This window comes from Nyctibius grandis, chromosome 1 (assembly GCF_013368605.1).
Source record: "Nyctibius grandis isolate bNycGra1 chromosome 1, bNycGra1.pri, whole genome shotgun sequence".
Classification (NCBI taxonomy): domain Eukaryota; kingdom Metazoa; phylum Chordata; class Aves; order Nyctibiiformes; family Nyctibiidae; genus Nyctibius; species Nyctibius grandis.
In genome coordinates, this window is record NC_090658.1 from 78,165,420 (window position 1) to 78,191,920 (window position 26,501).

A 26,501-nucleotide genomic window follows, 5' to 3' on the forward strand; every position below is an offset into this window, starting at 1 on the left:
GTTAGTAACTGCAGCTGAGGGTGTGGCAGAGATCTGAGGACTATATTCAGGAGGACAGTAGAAGACAAAAAGCTAAAATATAGGTTCTTTTGAAATACTGTGGATAAATCTGTGGGAAAAGAATAAGTCTAAAAAGAGCTGGTTTCATTTACTTTTGGTTTCAAGGACTTTTTTCTTGTATAAGACTCTTATCCTCCCACGTCTTTTGACAAGCAAGCAGGCTATCTAATATTTTGGCAGGCAAAATAAAAATAGAGAAATAGCATTACTGTAGCATGATTTCTGTATACCATGCTATTGTAGTGTAAAGGAGAACATCTTTCATCAGAGTAAAAAAAAAATACTGAAAAATACTGTAATCTGAATTTGATTTTTCTAATGCTGCTATTGTTTCTACTGTTTAAAACAGTTATTTTTGCCCTTGCACAGTACCTCTCAAGAGTTAATCCTGAATAGCTATTGAAGATAAATATAATTATTGGACAACTGTTAAACTGGAGCGAAGAGGTTATAGATGATCTAAAGGAAAAGGGGACAGTAAGATTTTTTTTGTGTGTATGTGTGATGCAAACCATAGAATTTCTCAAGATTTACAAATCAGGATTCAGACCACCAGCTTTCAAGAATACAGCTTCTGTAAATCGTCTGTGGAGCTGCTCCCTCTGTAACAGCTCTACAGCTCTACAGAATTGAACTTGGCTGGGGATCAGTTCATAGCAAACCGAAGGCTGCTGTATCAGCTGAAACTCATTTCCCTTGTGTAGGTGGCTGAAGGGTCCTATGATGAGAATCCTTAGGGAAGACTTCAAATAATGTTTTGAGGTATATGCAGTCTCAATTTAGAGCATCTTTTTTAAAAGCTTCAATGGGTCAGAGCATTTTATCGCCCTAGCTGCTTGCTGTAGCTTCTTTTTCCCCCACTTGGAAATGTCTTGAACATTCTGCACTTTTGTGCGTAGCCTTTCTTGGAAGACTCATGAATGGGCATATCTTTCACTAATATGTTTTTAAATAGGTTTGTTGTAAAGGGTAATACTTTCTCCCACATTGTTTAACTATTATATTAATAGAACAAATGGACGATGTTTATACCATTGCGTTATTTAATGTAAGTTATAGTAATATGACTAATTTATGGAAAGGTTGTGGTTAAATATGTTAACGTTGCATTGAAAGGTCTTATTACTTTGGGGATTGGGGCTGTATGTTGTTTTTTATTAAGTTAATATGGGTAGGCTGAAACTTCTACTCTGAGTAAAGGTTTAAAGCAGAGACTTTCAGCTGTAACTCTCTCTGAAATCTTCCAGTTACAGATCACAAGGTAGCAAGTATAAGTCTGCTAACACTAGGTCTTGCTTTACTTTGTTACCTTTTCCAAACCTTCTGAAATAGTTTGTAGGCTCTGGAGGTTGACATCCAGGGGGATCGTTTCTGTTAACCGGTGTGTGCTGGGTTAGACTTGGCTAACAGCCAAATTCCCACCAGCCACTTGCTTGTGCCCCCTGCCCCCACCCTGGTAAGGAAGGGGGATAAAATAGGAAAACCAGAAACAGTAAAGCAGTAGGTTGAGGTGACGACAGAGAGATCACTTACCAATTACCATTGCAGGCAAAACAGACTCTACTTGGGGAAAATTAACTAATTTATTGCCAATTAAAATCGATTCGGGTAGTGAGAAACAAAACTTAGACGTTAAAACAGCACACCTTTCTCCCCCCCTCTCCCAGGCTCACTGACTTCATTCCTTCACTCCAGATTCCCCAAACCATATACCCCACCCCTGCCCTGCAAGCTCACGTGGAGGATGGCAGAGGGTTGCAGTCTGTACATAATGGTATCTCTCTGCCACTCCTTCCTCCTCATGTCTTTCCGCTGCTCTGGTGTGGGCTCTCCACGGGCTTTTCCATGAGCTGCAGGGGATATCTGCTTTGCCATGGAGCTATTCCTCCTTCTCTTTTCGCTGACTTTGGTGTTCCCTTTCTTAAACATGTTTTCCCAGAGGTACCCCCAGCTTTGCGGAGGGGCTTAGCTGTGCCCTGTGGTGGGTTTGTTGGAGCCAGCTGTGTCCTGCACAGGGCAGCCCCTGGCCACCCCTGCAGCCCTACCTTTGCGAACAGTTTGTCACATAAACCCTGAACACAGAGTTAGTAAGATATTAAGAACACAGTTTATTTTCTGGGTCATGAGTTCTGTTCCGTGCTATTTTTGTCTCACCATATAGCCCTTTCAAAAGCTTATAGAGGAATTTAAAAGGTGTCTAAAGTAAGGAAGTACTTCCTAAGTAAGTTGCTACTTGTCCAAAAATGGTAATCTTAGAACATACAGAAGATGTTAAGAACTTCTTTAATGCAATAAAAAGGTATGTGCGATAACGAGTCTCAAGTGTCGTAAATTTGCTTATCGGTATCCCAAGAATGGTGCTTGCTTTTGTGGAGTATGTCACCTAGCTTTCATCAGCTAGAGGAATAGGCTGCCGTGACGGTTACCTGCAAGTGGGAGATCTTAATACAAAATAAAAGAAAAAATCCAAGAAATATTCATAGAACTAATTAGCATTGTTTGAAGAATAGGGGAAAACAAACAGAATGTGGTATCATTTACTTGTTAACGTAAACTAATATGACTCATGAGAGTGTGTATACTCTACGCTGTATCATTTCTCTGGGATTACACAAGCTTGGTGGTGTTCAGGAATTTGCAAATAGTCAACGTTTCTGAAAAATGTCTGTGGAAGATAATACTGGTGAAAACACTGTTAACCTTATCACAAGTAATGTCAGGGGTTTCTGCGTGCAGTTTACAGTAACAAATAGTCTTTGGCAATATTTTATGGTGCCTTTTTTCTAACTAGCTATCTAGCTGACAGAAAAATATCTGTTTTCTTCCAGTTGAACAAAAATGTTTCAGCTGGTTTTGTCTGACACACGAAAAAGAGTGGAATTGTGATTGGAAGGGTGCACACCCATTATAGTATTTAATAGGCAGATTAGCCTCATGCAGAGATGAAAGTTCAAGTTCAGTTACCAACCAGCAAAACCTTTTCTGCTTTGAATATATATGCACCAATTTCCATTTACATGTGGCTTGTGTTACTTTCATCAAGAAAGACTAATAAGATAGCTAAGAGAACTGGTGTAGCAATAACAGTCTTGGAGGAAATAGAAACAAAAGGCGGTGTGACTACTCTTACTCCCCCTTTTTACTACCAATTTATTTTTTCATCTTTTACAGGATGCGGTAAAGTACACACCATTAGTTTATCTGGGACTAGTAAATAAGTTCTTTTTTTATTCAGCTGTGCTTTGGTCAGTGTGGTCTAATATAGCATGCCTCAGTTGCATTCTTTTGCTTGCTCTTCTTGTCAGAATGGCAGCTTGGCCTGCGTTGCCAGCCTGTGCATGCCAACAGCTCGGTATGATAGCTAGAATCCAAAGCTGGGGCCTGCTGTGTGTTCCTCCTTCATGAATTTTAGTTCATTTTAGCTGGCATCCTAGTGATTTTTGACACTCATTCGAGAAATACTACTGATATTGTCCAGCTGGTTACATGAGTAACTTGTCAATAGTATTGGTGGTATTCAATGGTCAATGTCCTGACAAGCCCACTCCAGTGAGAGACATAACTTAGATTTAAAACTCAATCTAAACTGTGCAGAAGATGCTCATTTTGCACCTGCCTAGCAGGGTAGAGTAAGTACTCCTGTTACAACTTGTTGTTGTTCTCTGAAGCGTATTACTGGAGAAAGGGTAAGTGAGATTGCCTATGGTATGGTAACTTTTATTGTGGGAAAGAAATTATTTTGAAATTGGGTTCTAATATTTATCCTTTTTACAAATTTTCATTTTTAGAATTTTTTTCTAACAGGATCGTTACTTTTCCCACTCTCTGTAGTTGTCATTGTTCACAGTTTGTTTTTCAAATTTTTTTTAATCTAGATGGTTCAACAGTTATTTGAAAATACCTGTTAATCTTTTAAAGATGGTAGTGTTGTGTCTTTTGGTTTCTAATGACTTTGCTTTACTATTGCTGTTAAAGGAAGGAAATCCCTTATGACTGACTGGTCTTTTCTGCATCCCGCAGTGATACAGGCTTGAAGTGTTTGCATGCATTCTTCTGCTAATACTGTCCATGTCCAATTAGTCCTGCCACTTTACAAAACTGCACTTAAAGTACTTTTAATAGATGGCGAGTGTATAAAAAGCCCATTGTCTTCCATCCTTTTAATCTCCACCCAGAAATCTCAGATGCAGGAATTTTCCTAAAATTTGGGATTTTGCCATGTATTTAAGTGCTGCTGCGTTCTCCTTTTTACTCCCACCACATCGTACTTTACAGTGGTCTGGGAGAAATGGATCATAGTTCAGCAATTAAAATAAGAGTTTTAGGGAGAGCTTTAACAAAACTGGTTGTTCATTTACATATAGGAGTGGATTCTGTGTAGTTGTTCCCCACGGCTTTGCTTAGCTTCTTATAATGGGATCAGCTTGTTCTGTGGTAGAAATATCACAGCAAAATATGTTTGCATGTAGACCAGCACTGAACTGTTTTCTGAAGTCATATTTATCTAGATTTAGTTTTAGTTTTCTAAATACTAAATGAGATTATGTCTATTCAAAATGAGGGTTCTGTAGTCACTTCCTAAATTAGAAATTACAGGATAGGAGCTAAATGGCTTTTGAGTATCATTTATAAAAAGTTAGTAAAACTGTATCACAGCGGTAGGACATGCTCTCATTCATTATTAGAAATCTCAGATGCAGAGGTTTTGTATTTTAGAATCATCCTATCTAATGCATAAACAATACTGAGGCTGAAACGCCCCTGAGCTGCAGAGGCAGGCTCTTATTCTTCATGTAGAAATCTTGCGTTCCTGTCTGTGGTGGTACAAATTCAGGTCTGTAGAGCTTTGCCTGTAGCCTTGTGATTAGATCAGTCTAATGTGAAAACGTTGGGTTTGGCTATTTGTAGGTAGAACAGATCCTAGAACCTAGTGTGTGGTTTCTTTGGGGTGCCTTGACCTCAGCATTGACTTACAGGCTCAGTAGATTCCAGTGTGCTTTAATATTCTAGGCTATAAACTACATTGGTGTAGGATCCTCTACGTGCTCTGATCAGAAAATCCTTCCATGAGAGTGGAAGTCTTCCAGAGGAGGTAACTGGAGGCAGTATCTGCATGAGCTGTCCCCTTGCTGCAATATGAGCCAGCAGGTAGTCATGTATGTGTGAAATTACATGCAGAACAGATGGACTTCTGTCTTGTCCTTCTCTAATATATACACAGATTTTCATGGGCTAGCTGTGGTGAATCCTTAGGGGCTCCTTGTCTAACTGGTTTGCAAATGCTATTCCTGAACTGGACAATACAGTAAGATCCCTTATTAATAACTTTCACATTTTTCTTTTGTACAGAAATGTGTCCAATTTGATCTCAGCTGAAAGAAAATTTTAGAAGCTTAAAGCAAAATCGATTTTTTCAAATGGTGAAAAAGCACTTTTCTGAGGACACCTGGATAATAATCCTCAGGTTCTCTAGCTGCTTGTACTGTGAAATTAGGCATTCATATGTTTGTGCGGGGATGGGAGCTGGACCAGATGACCTCCAGAGGTCCCTTCCAACCTCAACCATTCTGTGATTCTGTATAGATTACACCTCAGTTTTATCTGTACCAGATCATTCTGTATGGCTGAGCATTCTGGTACCAGGTCAGAAGACATTGCTTCTCACGTCTTTTTGAGTAGTTGTTGAACAACTTTGCATTCCTTTACCGTACTGGTTTCAGTTCTTTTCTAATTATATTGAAGTTTTTTTGTCTTAGGGTTGCTACAGATTTTTCTTCTAATATTTTAAATGATACAGTAGCTCAAGGATTATGTTTGGTACATGTTTCTAATAGTAATGCATATGGCAACCATCTTCAGAAAAATAACAGGCTGGCTTGCTTAATCTCTGTCTTGTGGGTTTCACGTATGCAAAATGCTATATATGGTTTTAATACTTGAGTAGCATTTATGCGTCTTGATTTTGTAAGTATGGGTTGGGGGGGTGGACTCACTTTCTTTACTGTTTGAAAATATTGCATTTATATTATTTTCGAAGTATTGATTCATTATTATTCTGGCTATTCATCTATACTGACATTTAGTTTGCAGTTTCTTCCTTTCAGAGGAAATAGTGAATTTGCTAGTTGAGCATCTCATATCTCAAGGTTTTGTGTATTGCCTTTTTTCTGTGTTACAGCGGCACTTTTTGTGTTCCTTCATTCGCCACTTCATTCAGTGCCTGAAAAAGACTTGTGAATAAACCTCAGCTTTACTTCTAGATTTCTGTATGTTTATTCAGCAGCCCCCTTGAGTCATACACTGGGATGCTTGATCTGTGACCTGCAGATAATTCAACCAGTGCAGACCCTATTCTTTAAGAGAGCGTGGGCCAGAGAAATTGTTTCGGCAGCAGCGTCCTTCTGGCTGATAACCCAGTATCACCACCAGTCCTAGCCTTTATGTACACATTATATTCGCTTGTTAATAGAGACATCGTATATACTGCTTGCGTACAGAATGGTTGTGATGCACGTGTGCAGTAGGGCCATGATGAGGCTACAGCATGAAACATTTTGGTGTCCTGTCCCATCTGAAAGCTCTGGGAATCACTTCCAGGTGTCCAGTTTTTCATCAGGAAGTTCTGAGGAGAGTGATGGTATAAACCATATGGCTTTTCTGCAGAATCTGCTGTCGAGCACCACTTCCATTGATTCTACAGATGTAAAGAAACTGATGCATAGATGTGAAAATAACATCTGATGGTCACTGTAAGTGGTTGCTGTAGTGGTCGCAGCTTGCTGTTCTAGTGGTACAAATTTGCTTCTGTCTGTATCTCTGAAGAGAAACAGAAACATAAGATTGACACATTTAAAGCATAAAACTTCTTAGCTTTATCCCAAGCCAAGTTTTTAATTTATGTTAATTGATGAGTCTGTGTGGCCTGAGATCCTCAGTGGGTAGATCTGTTTTCTCCTTGTGGCTCTATTGGAAAGAATCCACTGGAATTTGTGATGGCTTACTGCAAGCCAAGGTTCCTCTTACTGGAGTCTGGGCTTCAGACTCAGCACCATGACATTTGGTACAATTTGATGCTTTTACTTAAATGATGGAAGCAAATGGCTCTGTTCTTAACACTAGCAGGGTAAGACTTGTAGTAATGTGAATTGTAAATAAAAATAGCAGTATAACCAAATATCATGGTAAATGAGTCCATACTAACAAGGATCAAAGTGAGTAGCTGTATAAACCCATGTAACTTGACAGCTGCTGGCCTAATAGGAGTCTTAGATCAGCGGTGGCTTGTTTGCTTTCTTGGCAGACTCAGAAATTAAAAGCAGCTCAGTGTGTATGTTTTATAAGATTTCCCTGGAGTTAGGTGGTAATTTGACTCTTTGGTCACTTGAAAGCTATGGTGTTTTTCATGGGTTTTTTGCACATAAAGGGGAGTCCAGGGGAACAGGACAGATGGAAATAGAAGCTTTTTTTTGTACGGTTTCTTTTTTATCCAACAATAAAATGACATTTCAGTTCAGCAAGAACTGTTAAATAGCTGCAGTAGAAATGGATAGATTGGTTTTTAAATTTAATTAACTTGAGTAATCAGGTGCTAGCTATAAAAGCATTATTAATTGTCTTGCATAACTTGAAAGGAACTTGAATTTAAGTACAGTAAGTTTAGACTGTCTCCAAGTTCCATTTATTCCAGTACTTTGTAATTTTGTTTTCTCGGATATGCCATTTCTCATATGCCATTTCTCAGAATAGTTGGGCAACCATTAAAGCAAAGGTATTTTTAAAGTGTTATCAAAAAGAAAAGAGTTCATAGCTATTAGTGTAAAAAAAAAAAATGTAAGTGCAGAGCTGATTTTGACTGACAAGTTGTAGGTAGCAAACACCTGAATTTATAAAATTCATATATATTTGCCAGAAATTCTTAGTCGGCATCTCCAATATCAAATTTAGTTTGGGGTGGGTTGGTTTGTTCACTTGGTTTTTAAAAGCTTCATTAGGCATTCAGACAAATAATATGTAGGAATTAATTTGAATTTCTCCCTGAATGTGATCCTGGTATACACTGGAAAAAAAAAACAAAACACACAACAAAACACCACCCCCCCTACTCCAACCCCAAAAAAAAACAACCAAAAAAAACCCAAACCTCCCAAACAACGAACAAAAAAAAATTAATAGAGGAACTGTAGAGGTTTAAACAACTATTAAGTTTCTGTTGATTATTTCGGGGAGGGGAGGGGGGGAATCCGTTATTTCAAAGTCAGTCTTACATACAACCATGAGTAAAGACTCAGATTTGTTGGTGACTCAGTACAGAAAATAAACGGTGTGCTACCCCTGCACAGATCTATACTCTCTCAGTTTACATGCTACTAATAAATTACTTGTCCCACTTTAGGGGGCCAGAGGTTTTCCTGCCATGTAAAGCTGTTACTATCCTTTATTTTGCCATTTAAAAACACCCTCTAGTTGTATTTTCTCTTTCTCTAGTTTCCCCTTTTTTTAGTGTATTATTATTTGAAGTACATAATACGTAATTTCTTCTCCTGAAATAGGTTAAAAGCATGGGCAGAATTCGTCATAGATGATGACCTCAACATTATGAATGCATATATAGGTTGTATTTAAACATTGCTGAAGAGACTTGATGAGTGTGACTTATAGGGAGAATAAAATTCACCTTGGAAAATGGACTTGTACTACCATCCTTTCAGCAATTTCTTTCACTTCTAGATATTATGTGGAGGTCTGGTAAATATTTGAAGAAAGAATACATATGATCCCCCAGTAAAAAAAAAAAAAAGCTATGCTATTTATGGTATTTGGAGGCATGCATTTCACCAATGTAAAAAAATCTCCAAGCAGTCCTGATTCTGAAGCTCTGTTCTTCCTGCGCTTTAATGGACTTAGAGCTGTATTCACTGATGTGGGTGTGAATGGGTGTAAATAGTTCAGGCAAGGTCCACCTGCTGAGAAATAATCTCAGTTTGAAAGAATAGACTTTCGGAAGTCTTTTCATTGGTCCTGTGGATCAGTGAAGTTGTGCTGCCTCTTTGTCTGTAATATTTCCCCCTGTACTCTGCACTGGTGAGGCTGCAGCTCGAATACTGTGTGCACTTTGGGGCCCCTCACTACAAGAAAGACGTGGAGGTGCTGGAGCAAGTCCAAAGAAGGTCAACAAAGCTGGTGAAGGGTCTAGAGCACAAGTCTTACGAGGAGCAGCTGAGGGAACTGGGGTTGTTTAGTCTGGAGAAAAGGAGGCTGAGGGGAGACCTTATCACTCTCTACAACTGCCTGAAAGGAGGTTGTAGCGAGGAGGGTGTTAACTCTTCTCCCAAGTAACAGATGATAGGACAAGAGGAAACGGCCTCAAGTTGTGTTAGGGGATGTTTAAATTGGATATCAGGAAAAATTTCTTCACAGAAAAGGCTGTCAAGCATTGGAACAGGCTGCCCAGGGAAGTGGTGGAGTCACGATCCCTGGAGGTATTTAAAAGATGTGTAGATGTGGTGCTTAGGGACATGGCTTAGTGGTGGACTTGGCAGTGCTGGGTTAATGATTGGACTTGGTGATCTTAAAGGTCTTTCCAACCAAAACGGTTCTATGATTTATCTCATTGTTGATGAAAGCACTGCCTTTAGATATGGTTTTGCTGTCTTCATACAGAGAGTTTATCTAAACAAAATACAAGATGATGTACTTTGCGGTGGGGGTTAATCACTGACATGAGCTTATAGTATTTTTCTATGAAACTTTTTCATTGACCAGTGAGAAGTCATGAACGATTTTTGGGGCTGGAAGGGTGGCAAGCAGGATCTGATGTTAGTTTCAGCAGTGACTGCATGCTCAGTTGTATTGTGGTGAGGAAAGAGAATACTCATTACAGTTGAGACTAGCCCCCCCAAAAATGTGGTAGGTTTGGGAGATCCTGGTCCACATCACTGTACTGCCTTGCCTGAAAGAAAAGCTCAGGCTGTGGTCTAGCACAGTGGTTTTTATGGCATGTTCTTTCCTTCTGCTGTTATTGCAGACTCATGAAAGCTAATACTGAGAAGTAAGTGTGTTGTTAGAAGACTAGAGACCTCTTAGGGATCCACAGATTTAAAATCACTTGAGTTTTTTCCATATGCCAACTTACGCCTTAATAACTAGAATATTGAGTGGTCTCATAGGTGCTCTGGACGTTCTTTTTAATTTCTGAGAGGTTGTGTGCTCCTCCAAGTGAGGAATGGGAAGAATTTTGATACTGCAAGATTTTTACAAAGGCTGAGAAACCATTAACCATCCAACACTGACTCAGTATGCAAAAGTATTCTGAGAGAGGTGGTGTGCTATTACTACAAAGAAAATCATGAGGATTACACTTGTATAACAGCAGAGTTTGCCGCCACTGTGTATGTCATGTAACCGCGTGTTTTCTGTATTGCTTTTGTCAATGAATCAAATGTGAGAACTGCTCTAAGTTGGTACCTTTTGTTTGAAATACACCTGAACTTGTTTCATAAATTTATCCTGTCTGCAGAACCTGAAAATAACCTGAAAAAATTCAAACTTAGGGACTACTTAAAAGACAAAAAAGATGTAGTCATTAGGAAATAAATGTTTACCTTTTCTTTTTAGGTCAGAAGACTTGTCTACACTTACATGGTGTCTTTCCTTACCTCTATGTACCATATGATGGTTTTGGACAGCATCCAGAATACTATCTTCGTCAAGTGGCATTCAGCATTGACAGAGCACTTAATGTGGCTTTAGGCAATCCATCTTCTACTATTCAGCATGTTTTCAAAGTGTCATTAGTATCTGGAATGTAAGTATGACCTGTTAGGATTTTTGCTTATTTGTTTTGAAATGTTTTTGCAGTTGTACTACGTAGAAGACTTACTATGGACTTGGGTGATTGCAGTGCTTTTCCTTTTTCTTTTCCCCCATGTGTGTCTTCATACAGGCCTGTACCGCTGCTAAATAACTCTTCTCACTTGCTTTGACTTTAACGGAATGAACAGGTTTTCCTCCAAATGCTTGGCACAAACATTTTTTTCTAAACTTGGATTCTAGTGTCTATTATTTTTCCAAGTCTGTTTTCTATCTCTGCTATTAGAGCAGTACTTTCCAGCCAGCATCTTCTACCTGTCTGGGTAATTCTAGGTTCCCTGTGATCAGGCATGTCTTGCAGGAGCATGACTCTAGGTCTCCTTTTCTTTGTTCATCTAAGATGGCCCCTTTAGGAAGCACATCACAGAGTCTGTCGGGTTGTGTTTATCCATCTGATTTCTCCCAGCAGCGCAGGCCATGAAGTGGCGGCTCTTAACCATTAATTTACTTATCTGTCAAGCTGACTGTCATGTTTTACTTGGTATAGCTTTCTACTACTGCTGGAACTATATGCTATTATTGAATGTTAACATTTTAAGGATTCTCTTAACCAACTTTTATTTATAACTTGCATAACCAAGGACTGAAAAATACGTCAAATCATAGCGAATAATGGGAAGCTGTCCTAGAGGAACACAGTTAGTCTATACATGCATTGCCTGTTTCATCTTCAAAACAATGTAAATGCTAATTTTTAGTATTGTGCAGCACTATCTTTTACCTTATTTTTTTTCATGCACTTTTGAAATATGTTCTTTCTTACTGTTAAGTTTAGGAAGATAATCTTTCTGTTCCCAGCCAGTTCTAGTGGTATCGTCTAGATATTGCTAGTAAAGTGGCTGCAATAACTTCTTTTCATTTTTAATCACAGAATCACAGAATCACAGAATCACAGAATGTTAGGGATTGGAAGGGACCTCGAAAGATCATCTAGTCCAATCCCCCTGCCGGGGCAGGATTGCCTAGACCATATCACACAGGAACGCGTCCAGGCGGGTTTTGAATGTCTCCAGAGAAGGAGACTCCACAACCTCTCTGGGCAGTCTGTTCCAGTGTTCAGTCACCCTTACAGTAAAGAAGTTTTTCCTCAAATTTAAGTGGAACCTCCTGTGTTCCAGCTTGCACCCATTGCCCCTTGTCCTGTCAAGGGATGTCACTGAGAAGAGCCTGGCTCCATCCTCATGACACTTGCACTTTACATATTTATAAACATTAATGAGGTCCCCCCTCAGTCTCCTCTTCTCTAAGCTAAAGAGACCCAGCTCCCTCAGCCTCTCCTCATAAGGGAGATGTTCCACTCCCTTAATCATCTTCGTGGCTCTGCGCTGGACTCTCTCTAGCAGTTCCCTGTCCTTCTTGAACTGAGCGGCCCAGAACTGGACACAATACTCCAGATGCGGCCTCACCAGGGCAGAGTAGAGGGGGAGGAGAACCTCTCTCGACCTGCTGACCACACCCCTTCTAATACACCCCAGGATGCCATTGGCCTTCTTGGCCACAAGGGCACACTGCTGGCTCATGGTCATCCTGTTGTCCACTAGGACCCCCAGGTCCCTTTCCCCTACACTGCTCTCCAACAGGTCTGCCCCCAACTTGTACTCATACATGGGGTTGTTCTTGCCCAGATGCAGGACTCTACACTTGCCCTTGTTATATTTCATTAAATTTCTCCCCGCCCAACTCTCCAGCCTGTCCAGGTCTCTCTGAATGGCTGCGCAGCCTTCCGGCATCTCAGCCACTCCTCCCAGTTTTGTGTCATCAGCGAACTTGCTGACAGCGCACTCTAATCCCTCATCCAAGTCATTAATGAATATATTGAATAGAACTGGTCCCAGAACCGACCCTTGTGGAACTCCGCTAGACACAGGCCTCCAACTGGACTCTGTCCCGCTGACCACTACTCTCTGGCTTCTTTCCTTCATCCAGTTCACAATCCACCTCACTACGCAATCATCCAGACCACACTTCCCCAGTTTAGCTGCGAGGATGCTGTGGGAGACCGTGTCAAACGCTTTACTGAAATCGAGATAGACCACATCCACAGCTTTACCATCATCTATCCACCGGGTAACATCCTCATAAAAGGCTATCAAGTTGGTTAAGCAAGACTTCCCCTTGGTGAAGCCATGTTGAGTGCCCCTAATGATCCCCCTATCCTTGATGTGCCTAGAGACAGCACCAAGAACAAGTTGCTCCATCACCTTTCCAGGGATGGAGGTGAGGCTGACTGGTCTATAGTTACCCGGGTCCTCCTTCCTGCCCTTTTTGAAGACTGGAGTGACATTCGCTTTCCTCCAGTCCTCAGGCACCTCTCCCGTTGCCCACGACTTAGCAAAGATGATGGAGAGTGGCCTAGCAATGACTTCCGCCAGCTCCCTCAGCACCCGCGGGTGCATCCCATCAGGGCCCATGGATTTATGGACGTCCAGATTGCTTAATTGGTCCCTGACCCAGCCCTCATCAACCAAGACAGATTCCTCCTCTATCCTGACGACTTCTGAGGCCGCAGGGGTCCAGGGCTCCTCAGGACAGCCTCCAACAGTATAGACAGAGGCAAAGAAGGCATTCAGTAACTCCGCCTTCTTTTTATCCTCTGTCTCCAGGGCCCCCACCTCATTCATCAGTGGGCCTACATTGCCTCTAGTGTTGGTTTTACCTGCAATGTATTTGAAGAAGCCCTTTCTGTTGTCCTTGACCTCTCTTGCAAGGTTTAATTCCAAGGAGGCCTTAGCTTTCCTAGTTGCCTCCCTACATCCTCTGACAACAGACTTATATTCCTCCCAAGTGGCCAGCCCCTCCTTCCACGATCTGTACACCCTCTTCTTCCACTGGAGTTTGCCCAGCAGTTCCCTGTTCAACCATGCAGGTCTCCTGGTACCCTTCCTTGACTTCCTACCTGCTGGGATGCTCTGATCTTGAGCTCGGAAGAAGCAGTCCTTGAACGCTAACCAACTATCTTGGGCCCCCTTACCTTCTAGTACCCTGTCCCATGGGATTTCCCGTAGCAATTGCTTGAAAAGGCCAAAGTTGGCCCTCCTGAAGTTCAGGGTTGTGATTCTGCTAGCTATTCTGTTCCTGCCACATGAGATCCTGAACTCTACCATCTCATGGTCGCTACAACCAAGGCTGCCCTCAACCTTCACCTCTTCAACCAGACCCTCCTTGTTAGTGAGGATCAGATCCAGCAGCGCTCCTCTCCTGGTTGGCTCATCCACCATTTGCATCAGAAAGTTATCATCAATGCACTGGAGGAACCTCCTGGACTGAGGATGGCTGGCTGAGTAGGCCTCCCAGCAAATATCAGGGTAGTTGAAATCCCCCACGACAACCAGACCCTGTAATTGCGAGACTGCTCTCAGCTGCCTGTAGAAGGCCTCATCACCCTCCTCATCCTGATCCGGTGGCCTGTAATAGACACCCACAACAGTATCACCCCTGCCAGCCTGCCCCTTAATTCGCACCCACAAACTCTCAACTCGCTCCTGATCTGCCTCTGGACAGAACTCAATACATTCTAGCTGCTCACTCACATAAAGAGCAACTCCACCACCTCTCCTTTCTGATGTGTTTTTGGAGTAACAAGGAAGCTAAGCCACCACATTTCTCCTTCTTCTTCTTGTGAGAAGTATGTAAATTGCAGTATAGCTGTTCATCTCAACAGTGAAAGTGGGGCAGAGTAAACTGCTGATGACAATCTTACTTTGAATCAGGGAGAAAACAACAGACAGAGATGAGGAGAACCTGCCTCTTTTTCACCTCTCTTGCCCTAGAGCTTCAAAACAGTCATTACTTGAAAGTCAGATGCTCATAACCTCAAAGAAGCATAGGAAAGAGTTTCATGTGTTTTGTTTGCTTGCGTAAGAAGCTAATAGGAAGCACATAACAGAAATTGTAATACACCTTCATCTTTACCTGGGTAGATAGACATGCTTATGTAGTCACACAAATCTGTTTGTTTTCTTCTGTTCTGACCTGAGTCAGATTCTACTCATAGATATTATAGTGTCTCCGTGGTGAGAAACCTGTATTTTTCGTTAGATCTTGAATATTATCTTATTCCTTCTCTTCTGCATTAGCAGGAAAATTGTTGTGTAATAAAGGTGTTTGCTAAACCTTTATAGGTTTAACACAAGATTTTTGTTGCGTTAACTTCCAAACATAGTGAAAGTCCAGGAATAAAAAGAAGTTAAATATCCTGTCCTTGTGCGTTGTGAAGTTAAAAGTTCATAGCATAACCTTGGAAGTGTTGCTTTCCCTGCTGCCGTGTCAATGTGAGTGTCAATCACTTGCCATGCAAATGCTGACTTTTTTTTTAAAGTAGCTTTTAATTTACATGCCTACAGCACATTGAGTCATTATAACCCAATGTATATAACGTGTCGTTAGGTTTATACTATATAAGAAAGAGATTGATTGATTATACAAGATCTGATCTCGTCCTTTGCAGCTTAACAACTTTAAGTTTGTTGTTCCAACTTAGCTCAGTTTTAACATCATAAACATTTTTTTAAACAGTTCAGTATAGCTTTTGGAGATATTAAATCTGTGCATATTTAACCATATTAAGGACAGCAGTATTAATGCTGTGGTTGTGCAGTTCTGCTGAGTTTGCATTTAATTTAGGACTGAAATCCCTCTTACTACTGAACTTGATTTTTTAGACTTAGCAGGTAAGCATCCCAGTTGCATTTTTTATAATATTTTTGATAAAGAGATTTTATTTTATTTTGTAGAGGTAACATTTAAATGTGTGCTTTCCTGAATTTCTCTTTGACTTTGGTTGAGATTACTGCAAACTGTAGACTTCTTGCCTTTACCCAAAGTGTTGAATTATGGCCTGTTTCCTTAACATGCTGTTTTACAAGCATGTTAGATTAGACCAGAATTCTAGATGTTGAAAAGTCAGTAATTCAGTCAAGTAATACCAGAATTAATGCTGCTTATTCAGCCTCAGTTTAGTCTTGACATACTAATTATGCTATGTATTCTTTAATTGCATTCTCAAATCTTATTTTCTTCAGGATTCATGTCTCCTTTAATGCACAAGGTGATTAGTAACCACTGAAAAGGGGCAGCTATTCACTCTTTTAAGCTGTTCTCATTGTTCAGTTATTTATATTACATGGCCAGTATTTACTCATTTACACCTGATCTGCAGGATTGATGTCCTTAAGGACTTTGTAACAGCATTTATCAGAAAGGCTGAATGCTGTTTTTGAAGCAGTCCAGCACTAATAAATTTATTAAAAGTACTATTATGATGGTGTGCTATCAATGTGTTTACATGTGGGGAAAGTCCTGGTTAACTGGAGAAGTTCCAGCTGACTGGAAATTAGCAAATGTAACACTCATCTACAAGAAGGGCTGGAAGGATGATCCAGGGAACTGTAGGCCTGTCAGCCTGACCTCGGTGCCAGGCAAGGTGATGGAACAGATCATCCTGAGTGCCATTACACGGCACATGCAGGACAATCGGGGCATCGGCGCCAGCCAACATGGATTCATGAAAGGCAGGTCCTGCTTGACCAACCTGGTCTCCTTCTATGACCAAGTGACCCGCTTAGTAGATGAGGGCAGGGCTGTGGATGTAGTCTATCTAGACTTCAGTAAGGCATCCGACACTGTCTCCCACAGCATCCTCCTAGACAAACTGGCTGCCCGGGGCTTGGTTGAGTGGACTCTTCGATGTGTTAAAAACTGGGTGGATGGCTGAGCCCAGAGAGTGGTGGTGAATGGGGCAAAGTCCAACTGGCGGCCGGTCACTAGCGGTGTTCCCCAAGGCTCAGTTCTGGGGCCGGTGCTGTTCAATATCTTTATAGATGATCTAGACGTAGGGATTGAGTGCACCCTCAGTAAATTTGCAGATGACACCAAGCTGGGTGGGAGTGTCGATCTGCTGGAGGGTAGGAAGGCCCTACAGAGGGATTTGGACAGGTTAGATAGATGGGCCAAGACCAACGGCATGAGGTTCAACAAGAACAAGTGCCAGGTCTTACACTTTGACCACAACAACCCCATGCAGCTCTACAGGCTGGGGGAAGAGTGGTTAGAAAGCGGCCCGGCAGAAAGAGACCTGGGGGTGCTGATCGACAGCCGGCTAAACATGAGCCAGCAGTGTGCCCAGGTGGCCAAGAAGGCCAATGGCATCCTGGCCTCTATTAGGAATAGTGTAGCCAGCCGGTCTACGGAAGTGATTGTCCCTCTGTACTCGGCACTGGTGAGGCCGCACCTTGAATACTGTGTCCACTTCTGGGCCCCGCCCTTCAAGAAAGATGTTGAGGTGTTGGAGCGAGTCCAGAGGAGGGCGACCAAGCTGGTGAAGGGTCTGACCTACGAGGAACGGCTGAGGGAGCTGGGGTTGTTTAGCCTGGAGAAGAGGAGGCTCCGAGGTGACCTTATTGCAGTCTACAACTACCTGAAGGGAGGTTGTAGTGAAGTGGGAGTCGGCTTCTTCTCCCAGGCAGCTAGCGACAGGACAAGGGGACACAGCCTCAAGCTTCGCCAGGGGAGGTTCAGGTTGGACATTAGGAAGCATTTCTTCTCAGAAAGGGTCATTAGACATTGGAACGGGCTGCCCAGGGAGGTGGTGGAGTCACCATCTCTGGATGTGTTTAAGAAAAGACTGGACATGGCACTCAGTGCCATGGTCTAGTTGACATGGTGGTGTCAGGGCAATGGTTGGACTCGATGATCCCAGAGGTCTCTTCCAATCTGGTTGATTCTGTGATTCTGTGAAAGTGAGAAACAATGTTCAGCCTGAAGTGCCTTCTAGTTTGTTGGTTTTTTGTTTTTTTTTTTTTAGATACTTTGACTAAATAGGCATAGGGCCTGTTCTTTTTATCTTTAACATTTTATGTAGTAATGTAGTGCTCTGCTTTGGCCTGACATGGGAATTTTCATTCTCCTGGATATACAGTTTATCTTCTAATTTTTTTCCCTCGATTTTAATACTCTCTGTAGTAAAAAAGTGGTTGAATAAATGCCACAGCATAACTGGCTAGCTTCTTGCTTTTACTTCTTCCTCTCCAGGCCTTTTTATGGTTTCCATGAAAAGGAGAGACAGTTTATGAAGATTTATCTTTACAATCCTGCAATGGTAAAAAGGTAAGGATGTGGTGATACAAAGTTCTGGCTTATTTCCTTATATGTTGTATTAAAAAGTCCATTTTGAAGCAAGACTCACCTACATCTTAACAAAATAAAAGCAACAAAAATATTGTCCAAATTTTTCAACACACATAAGAAAATTGTTAATTGTAAGCACACCAGTAATCATTTTAAAGCAGTAGCATGTTAGGAAAGCAAAACCAAAATATACTTGCCTTTAGTTGTTTTGTATTAACTGTAGTTCTTGAACACTTGAACAAATTTGCATCAGGTTACTTTTCCTGTAACTCATAAGGAAGACAGGAGAACAATGTAGTACACTTTCATATATTATGAAGTGGATTTTGGTAGTTTTAGTTTTTAAATTCCAGCAACCATTGTTACAATTAAAATATACTTGGAAAACTGGATAGTTTTTGTTACTAGACAGTTTCTCTGTTTCTCAATAGAGTAATATTCTGTTAAATGAAAGCACAGTTGATCTCAATTTTACTGTCACAGTAGTTGTAGTAAATTCAGGAATAAATAAGGAGGAATTATTTCTCAAGCATAAACTGAAATCCCTTGAGTATGTAGTATTACCTGTCATAACTGGTTTGGTTTTTTTTTTTCAAAGATCCAATATGTGATCATAATATGGGATTGTCTGGGTTTTGTTCCAGGCTAGTAAAATATTGCATGTTGTCAAATTTCTGTCTTAATGTAATCTATATGCATGTATGACATGACAGTTGTTTCAAACTTCGGAGCTTCTCATGTTTCAATTACTCCTATCCAAATAAGGACTGACACTTGACTTAAATTATTCTTTTAATTTTTCTATATAAAACTTTATTTTTTGAACCCAATCTGTTGCATTTAGAAATGCTTAGTGCTTTTCTTTTATTTATAGATACATCCTGTTACTTTGAGATAAATTTATTGCACCGCTTTATAATTATCCAAATACCTGCAGGTTTTTTTTTTTTAATGTGTAGGTGTTTAAGAGAGCATATTTGTCATGCTTGTAGGAAGTTGTTAAAAATACTTCTGTGTATACAGTATGTAACTTTAAAACCATGCAGAACATCTTCATATATATGTCAAGAAGAACTAGAGAGGCTTTCAAAGTTACTACTGGTGTGTAGGCATACAGATGCCACAGTATTCTGTAGAAAGATTTCCACGGACTATAGTGGCTTTGCATCAGTTGCAGGAATAGTACATGGTATGATGTTTTTTCAGAGTTTTTTTTTAAACGGGAGAATTCACAGCTCCTTTGTAATTAACACCCAAATATTGAATCATTATTAGGAGAGATCATTTTTGTGGGTCTGTTATAGTGAAAACAATTTTTTAAGTGAAAAATAAAACTAAGGCAAAATTTTATTTGTATTTTATATTTTGATAACATCAAATATCAATATTGTTGTACTGCAATAATTTTTGGTTTATGTCCTAATTGTCTTTAATTCTAGAGTATGTGAGCTTCTGCAAGGTGGAGCCATAATGAACAAATCTTACCAGCCTCATGAAGCCCATATTCCCTACCTCCTTCAGCTCTTTATAGACTACAACTTATATGGAATGAATTTAATAAACCTGGCTGCTGTCAAATTCAGAAAGGCAAGGAGAAAAAGTAAGGTGTTTATTTCTTAAGACCTGGTAATTGTTTTGAAGGTTAAAAACTACAATTTTGAACAAAACATCACTAGCTGTCAGACTTTTGCTGCAGTTTGTGACTGAATAGGTATCATGTGTTGCTTCCCTATAGTTTGCTTTCTGTGTTAAAACAAAGTCCGTGTGTAGCTTTCTGTAATTTTTCCTTTTTGTGCCTGTGTATTGGGATTGAGGAAGAGTCTGCTTCCTGAAATGATATGCTATATGTCAAGAAACATGTTCTGTCAGCAGTGCAGCTGTGACTATTTTCACAAGATGATCACACCTGTTTTCAAGATAGAAGATTAAAAATAGTTGGTATTTAGTTGAAGAATTTACGTGAAGGATAGCATGCTAATACTGTTGCTTTAATTTTCTTATGTTTGTTTTTGATCCCTATATCAATTATAATTCATTTTTTTGCTGCTGTAGTGTCTTTACAAAATTATGGCTAATCGTTATGCTCTGCTGACAGATAATATTTTTAATTGAAACGCTTGTGTTTGTACTAAGGCCATTTGCTCTAGAGTGAAATTTGAAATATACATGTCTGAGCAAAGGAGGTATTTTAAATTTTCATTTAAAAAAGTTATTTGGCATTTTGAACATACACGCTTTTATAGAAATGAAGTTTGGCAAGAACATTGATAATATTATCTAAATGCTTCAGTATATAGGGGAGATAATAGCAGGAAAACCATAGTGTCTTTGGTACTTAACATTTAGAAAAATAAGTATTGTTTACTTAAATCATAATTGTTCCTACAGCTAAAGCAAGACTTGAAAAGAATGGTAAAGTATCTTTCTGTAAAAAACAGCAAGTAAGAATCATGCTGACTTTAATTTTTTCTTATTATTTTTATGCATATATATTCAGACAGCAATAGATTAGTGCGTGGGGTTTCATAACTGATTCTCATCTGAAGAAAAATACTCTTTTCATACTCAACAATAGGCCACACTTTTTGCTGGTGTCAAAACTGTAGGAAGACAAAAGCACAGCTACAGACAGAGCATCTTCAGGATCTTCAGTCCTGAGGAAGTATAGTCAGGTACCTTTAGTCTTCCAAACGTCCAAAGCGGCCTTCTGGAGACATGCAATGTGATTGTGTTGAGTAGTTGTGCCCATCTTTTTTCCATAGCTCTTTTCCCTCCCTCTTTCAGATGATAGATGAAAGACATAAGCTGTTTATGTTCTTCTACATCATTTATTTAAGGATGAAGGGACCTAGGTCTTAAACGGGAAGAACAGGGTGAAAGAGGAACGTGGGCTGAGACCACTGGACTTTAACTATTCTGGTAGGGGAGAATCCAATAGGATAAAAGCAAGAAGATGGCAGACTACCTTGTTCTGGCTTGATCAGATAGTGGCAGCAGCGCTCCTAGCAAGATTCATACCGTTTTGAGTGGCTCCATGTCACACATGTATAAGTAGCCTGCCTCAGTCTGTTGCAGTCCCCAGGTACAGGATCGCTATCTACTATTAGCACAGCAGCTGAGCAACAAATGGTTTGTCCCTGGTACAACCTTATAGAGGCAATGCTGTCAAGAGGCCAGTCCTTGCACAGCAGCCCTGAGAAGCGACATCCTTTCTAAGCTCATGCTGTTGGGGTGGTGTAGAAGGCGCAGCCTCTGCTTATGACTGACATGCTTACCTGCCTGTTCCACAGTTCTGTGTCTTGGGGTTATGCATTCATTTTAGTGGTTTGTGCCATGCTGGCCAAGCTGAACATTGTTTCTTAGATGGCAGTAAAAGCCGAAAGATGTGCCGCAAACACTTACTTTTCTTCCCTTGCAGATGATGATATAAAAATTGGTCTGGCAAGGAATAGAAAATTCAATAATAGATCTGTTCCTAAATGTAAGTAAACAGCCTCAGGAGCCTGTTCCCAGTGGTGTTTTTCTCATTGAGATAAGTAGACTGTTTTGAAGGCTGAGAGAGGTCAGCAGGCAAATTTGTAGTAGCAGGAATACTCTGCTTTCATCAGCTTGTGTCCAGAAGATGCAGGGGTTCTTTTTTCCAAGTTCTTCTCTTTATGGATAGTGAGGAAGAAGGCTGCAAATTCATTCGTGCACCACACGCCACTAAAACTATTACAAAACTTTTATTTTCAGTAGTTGAATCTTCTGTAATGTGACTCTGAAAGACCTTGATGTGTCACTGCTATTGTCTTTAAAGATCTTCATGTCAAGAAAAGGGGCATATTGAAGTGTCCTTAAACTTCTGTTGCTCTGAGTAACTTTACTGAAGAAACAAACTGATACAGGAATTTGAGCCTTGATTTTTAGAAGTATTTGAAAGTAGGGTTCATAGGGAATAAAAAAGGGGGTAATGCACTGAAACTGCTCTGATGTGGTATTTGAAATGCATATGATTTTTAAAAATAATAGTATATATTTTACCAGCTGGCCTATAATCTTGCATAGCCGCTGTGATGTATTTTCCCTTAAAATACACAGCTATTCAGTCCCATTTCATCTACTCAGAGTAATCAAGTTGCAGATGAAAAATAACAAGATGTTTCCATGAGTAGTCAGATTGCATTTTAATACGAGAATTAGCTGATATGCCATACAGTAAAAACATGGCTGTGTTTCTTCCTGGACCAGTTCTGCCCAGGGGCAAGTCGTCACTTTTGAACAGCACAGACACTAAGCTATGCTAGGTTTGAGCTGGGTGTGTGCAAACAGGATCAGATATTTTGGGTTGTCTTTCTGGAATCACATGCTTAGGCATCACGGTGCATAGACCATCTTAGTGCAGATGTGGCAGAATTTGAGCTAGCTCCTGCGTAAACACAAGCATGTCTTTTCAACACACTTGAGTGCCATATTTCCTGTGTGATTTTAGATTCTGTGTGCCATGTCAGTGCACTTAGGAGTCTGATGTAGGGGCAGGGTTTGCAGGAACTAGTCTGGGTGCAGTAGGATTGGTCTGGAACATATTTAATTAAGCCTGATAGATTTCGGTTGCTTCTATTTGTAGCTTCTAAGGCACTTTTGGCATGGTGTTTTCCAGTTGCTTCTGTCGTAACTTGTGTTATTCAGGGCTTTTTGCTACCTGAGATATCCCTATCTGTGCTATTCCAAGTAGTGGAATTCACATTGGCAAGACTCTGTTATGAAATTTGCTTTAAAATTATAGAATAAAAATACATGTTCTAATAAATATTTCTTTATTGAAGGCCTCTGACAATTGAATTTTTCAGTTAGAGTATCTTTAACAAATGTAAAAGTGTTTGCTATTGTTGAAAGGTAAATTTAATACAAAAAAACCTCCTAGTGTGTGATACCAACATAGCTGAGAAAATTCAAGGTTCAAGCTGGTCTTTCACATAGAAGTGGGAGACTGAGAAATTTTCAAGGTCTTCTCCCCTTCTGCCTCCCAGTAACTCCATTCCTGGGTTTTTTTTCTTTCTTTTGCCACATCCTGTGTAAATTGTCTTTCCTTCCGCTCAAGAGTGAAGGTTCGGGAGGACACCACAAGGGAGGCAGTAAATCTTCAGAGGGGACTTCTCCAGCATGACTTTGGAGCACAATTCCTTACACGGAGACCTCCGAGCAAACTTACACAGTGTTTTCTTTATTTGTAGGTCAGACAACGTCTGCCTTCATTGCAGGTTTCCACTTACTGCTGCTGACACTGCATCTGGCATATATTGCGTGTTCTCTTTCAGCTCACAGATCAGAAAGAGGAAAAGTATGAAGCAGAATTTAGTGTTTTCTTTGCCTTCTAATTGTCATTGGGTTCTGACCTGAGGACCCAGATGCTTGGGAATTCTGAAGTTTACATCAGACTCTGCATGATTTACTTTGAAACTCACGCAAATAGGAGAAGATTGAATTTAAGTTAAGATATGACTAGAACACGGCAAATGTAATTCTAATAATGTCAGTGTGTTTTATTTTTCTTTTTATATGTATCTACATGTTAGAAAGTTAAATCATTTAAATGATAGCGTAGTTACTTTTTGAAGATGATATGCAGTGCTATTTGTTCTTTAGGAGCATTTTGACTGGTAGTGTTAAATAATAAATGCAATTATATGTGTAAAAAATATTGCTGCATAAATGAATTCATTTCTTATGCTATTTTTCTTTCTAGGTGGTACATCAGGTGTAAGTAAATGTCATAGAATTCATTTGCCAGAAATTTCAAACAACGCGTCTTTCATTGAATGGGAAGAAGATGAAATACCAAGGTCAGCATGCCAAATTTTTTTTATGTATGCTGTATTTTCTTATATACATCAGCTTGTGTATACTAAAGGGTTCCAGTCACTCATTTAAAGGACCCTTATATGTTTTATATGTTCAAAAATAAAAAGTGCTAATGTGACACAAATGATAGTTATTTAGTTTCTTTTTATAGTTTTGGTTATCTGACGCTTTCTGATATATGGTTGTAAAAATCTATCTGGAAGCTAACACTAGGAATTTATGTGGCAAATTCAACTTTCTGGTTTTTGGAAGATATGTTTCTAGCTAATGACTTCTGATGAAAAGCTAAGCAAGTTTAATAGTTGCAGAGAATACTTACACATCAGTTCACAGATTCTGTTCTTGTAATCACCGTTAACTAACATGAATAGCGTGCTGTCAGAGTATTCCAATTTGTCCATTTCAAATGGCGGCTACATATGAATCTCAGCTTAGAATTTTCATGTCTGTCTCCCATGCTCTTCCTTTTTTCTAGACGTTTCCTAGTCCACAGCTTGTAATTTGTAATAGCTTTACTTCTATAAGAAAAGGAATATATGTGAGGTGTTGGGGTTTTTGGCGCTGGGGAGGGGACGGAAACAGACAGTATCTGGTGCTACCTCGATTTGTATAGTTTACCCATAGTAAGTTCAGTCTTTAAGCTACTTTCTAATGTTTGACAGGTCCTATGAGTACTCTGTCATCTAGTAGTTTTCTCAATCTTTGAGTAGTTCCTGTCACTCCTCTCTGAATAGCTTATCATGCTCAATATGCCATGCTGCTTGCTAGCGTTATATACTGGGAGCATTCACGTCCCCAGTAGAAAGTAAGTGCCTTAAACCATACTTCAGATTTTTCTCATGTGCAAAAATTTGTGCTTGTGCAACACAGCCTCTGTTTTTCTGATTCTACTACTCCTACTTTAAGGAGATTTTGAAACAACATTCGTCTGATGGTTATCTTGTGGTTTTACTTGTATTCAATTAATCTCCAGTTGTTCTTGGGCTGCTACTTCTCCTTTTTGGCTGCGTACTTCATTCATAGTCCATTTCAACCTTTATTTGGCTAGGTTATGTAAGGCAAGTTACTTAATCTTTAGGGAGCTGGATCATAAATTAGACCAGGATTATCTGATGTTACATTACACAAATCTGGGGAAGGCAGATAAAAAGAAAGCAAAGTAGCACTTCCTGACTGTCAAACGCAGAGAGGGATGAGCCCAGCATGGCAGGAGCCAAGGGTGTCTTCTCAGCAAGCACTCATCCCCATGGCTGTATCCACAAGCCTTCTTTCCTCTTCCTTCCACGCTTTTGTGTATACAGCAAGGGCTGCAACACCTCGCTTGTGTCAGTCCTTCTCTGTCTCTCAAACATGTTCCAGCAGTGGGATGTTAGCAGTAATGGGGCAAATACCAAGCCTGTCCATTTTCCTAGCATTCATTCTCTGTACTTTTGCCAGTAGGAATTTCTTGAATGTAAAGCCTGAATACTACATAGTATACCAAACAAATTCTCTCTAGCACCATACACAATGATAATGGTAGTTCTCTCCCTGATACACTTTACAGTCTCATTTACCATGTCACTTTGGCTCATAAATGTTTTAGGATTTTTTAATACAAGATGTTTCTCCTCTTCCTTTTTTTCCAAGTGATAATCTTCCATTTGGAATCTCTTATAAGTTCATAGAGGGTCTTGCATCCCATTTTTAAATTTCATCCTGTTTCTATTATTCTACTTCTAAGTTATCCTGCTGTCATTTTATGGTACTATGGTCTGATTATGTATCCAATGTGTCTATCAGCTTGCCTTATCAGCACATTTCGTTAGTACACTCCTGCATTTCCTGCCAACAATATTAAGGAGATGCGAAGTAAACTCAGTCCCAGAAACTGGTCTATATTCAGTTCTACAAATTTTGTATCAACCCTCAGTCTTTTTTTTATATAACCAATAGGAATGTTACCTTTAGCCAGCTCTTAAAATGCTTTAATAATTTAGGAACTAATTTACATCTCCTCCAACTGAAATTGTTTCCCATTTGATTCTGTGTCAAACGTTCGTTTGTCTAGAAAATGAATTATTTTATTAAAGGTGTTCTAACATGGCTGTCTTCCACATGCTGTAGGATGTGTGTGCCACTGCGAAGTAACAAACCTAAACTCTTCCATTTCTGATTTTACTCTGTTCAGTATCTACACAAAATGAATTGCCTGTTATCATTTCTCCTGGATTATTTATGGGAGGCATCAACTTAAATGAGTGTTCTTGTAATCAAACCCATAATGCAGTTTCTCCTACTTTCAGATTACCTTCCTACTTCATTTCCTTCAAAATTCTGAAAGTTGGCATCTGGGTTGGTTTAATGGACCCATAATTGTCATGATCAGCCTTGCTGAGGGTGAATCTGACCCAGACAGTATATGGGATATCTATCCAAGGAAACCCTTGTAACTGGTCCCTAAAATGATTGTGACTCAGATTTTTTCCATACTGTTTTTATACTTGTGGTCTACAGCATTACTTGATATCTGTAAAACTGCCCTTCTTCCTTTATTTCTGTCTTTCCTTAACAAAGTGTATTCTGTATTCCAAACATTTGGTTTCTGTGTATAGCTATATCAACAG

At 39.9% G+C, this 26,501-nt stretch overlaps 1 protein-coding gene across 5 annotated transcripts in view; it reads left to right on the forward strand.

Moving 5' to 3' along the window:
- The window catches only part of REV3L (REV3 like, DNA directed polymerase zeta catalytic subunit), a 135,231-nt gene that overhangs the window by 36,949 nt on the left and 71,781 nt on the right, over nt 1–26,501 (forward strand). For all 5 annotated transcript variants that reach the window (XM_068409845.1, XM_068410022.1, XM_068410103.1 and 2 more), the window contains exons 2-5: nt 10,675–10,864; nt 17,959–18,033; nt 19,494–19,654; nt 23,780–23,876. In XM_068409845.1, the coding sequence (XP_068265946.1) occupies nt 10,675–10,864; nt 17,959–18,033; nt 19,494–19,654; nt 23,780–23,876 (523 nt within the window). The remainder of the gene's footprint in view (nt 1–10,674; nt 10,865–17,958; nt 18,034–19,493; nt 19,655–23,779; nt 23,877–26,501) is intronic.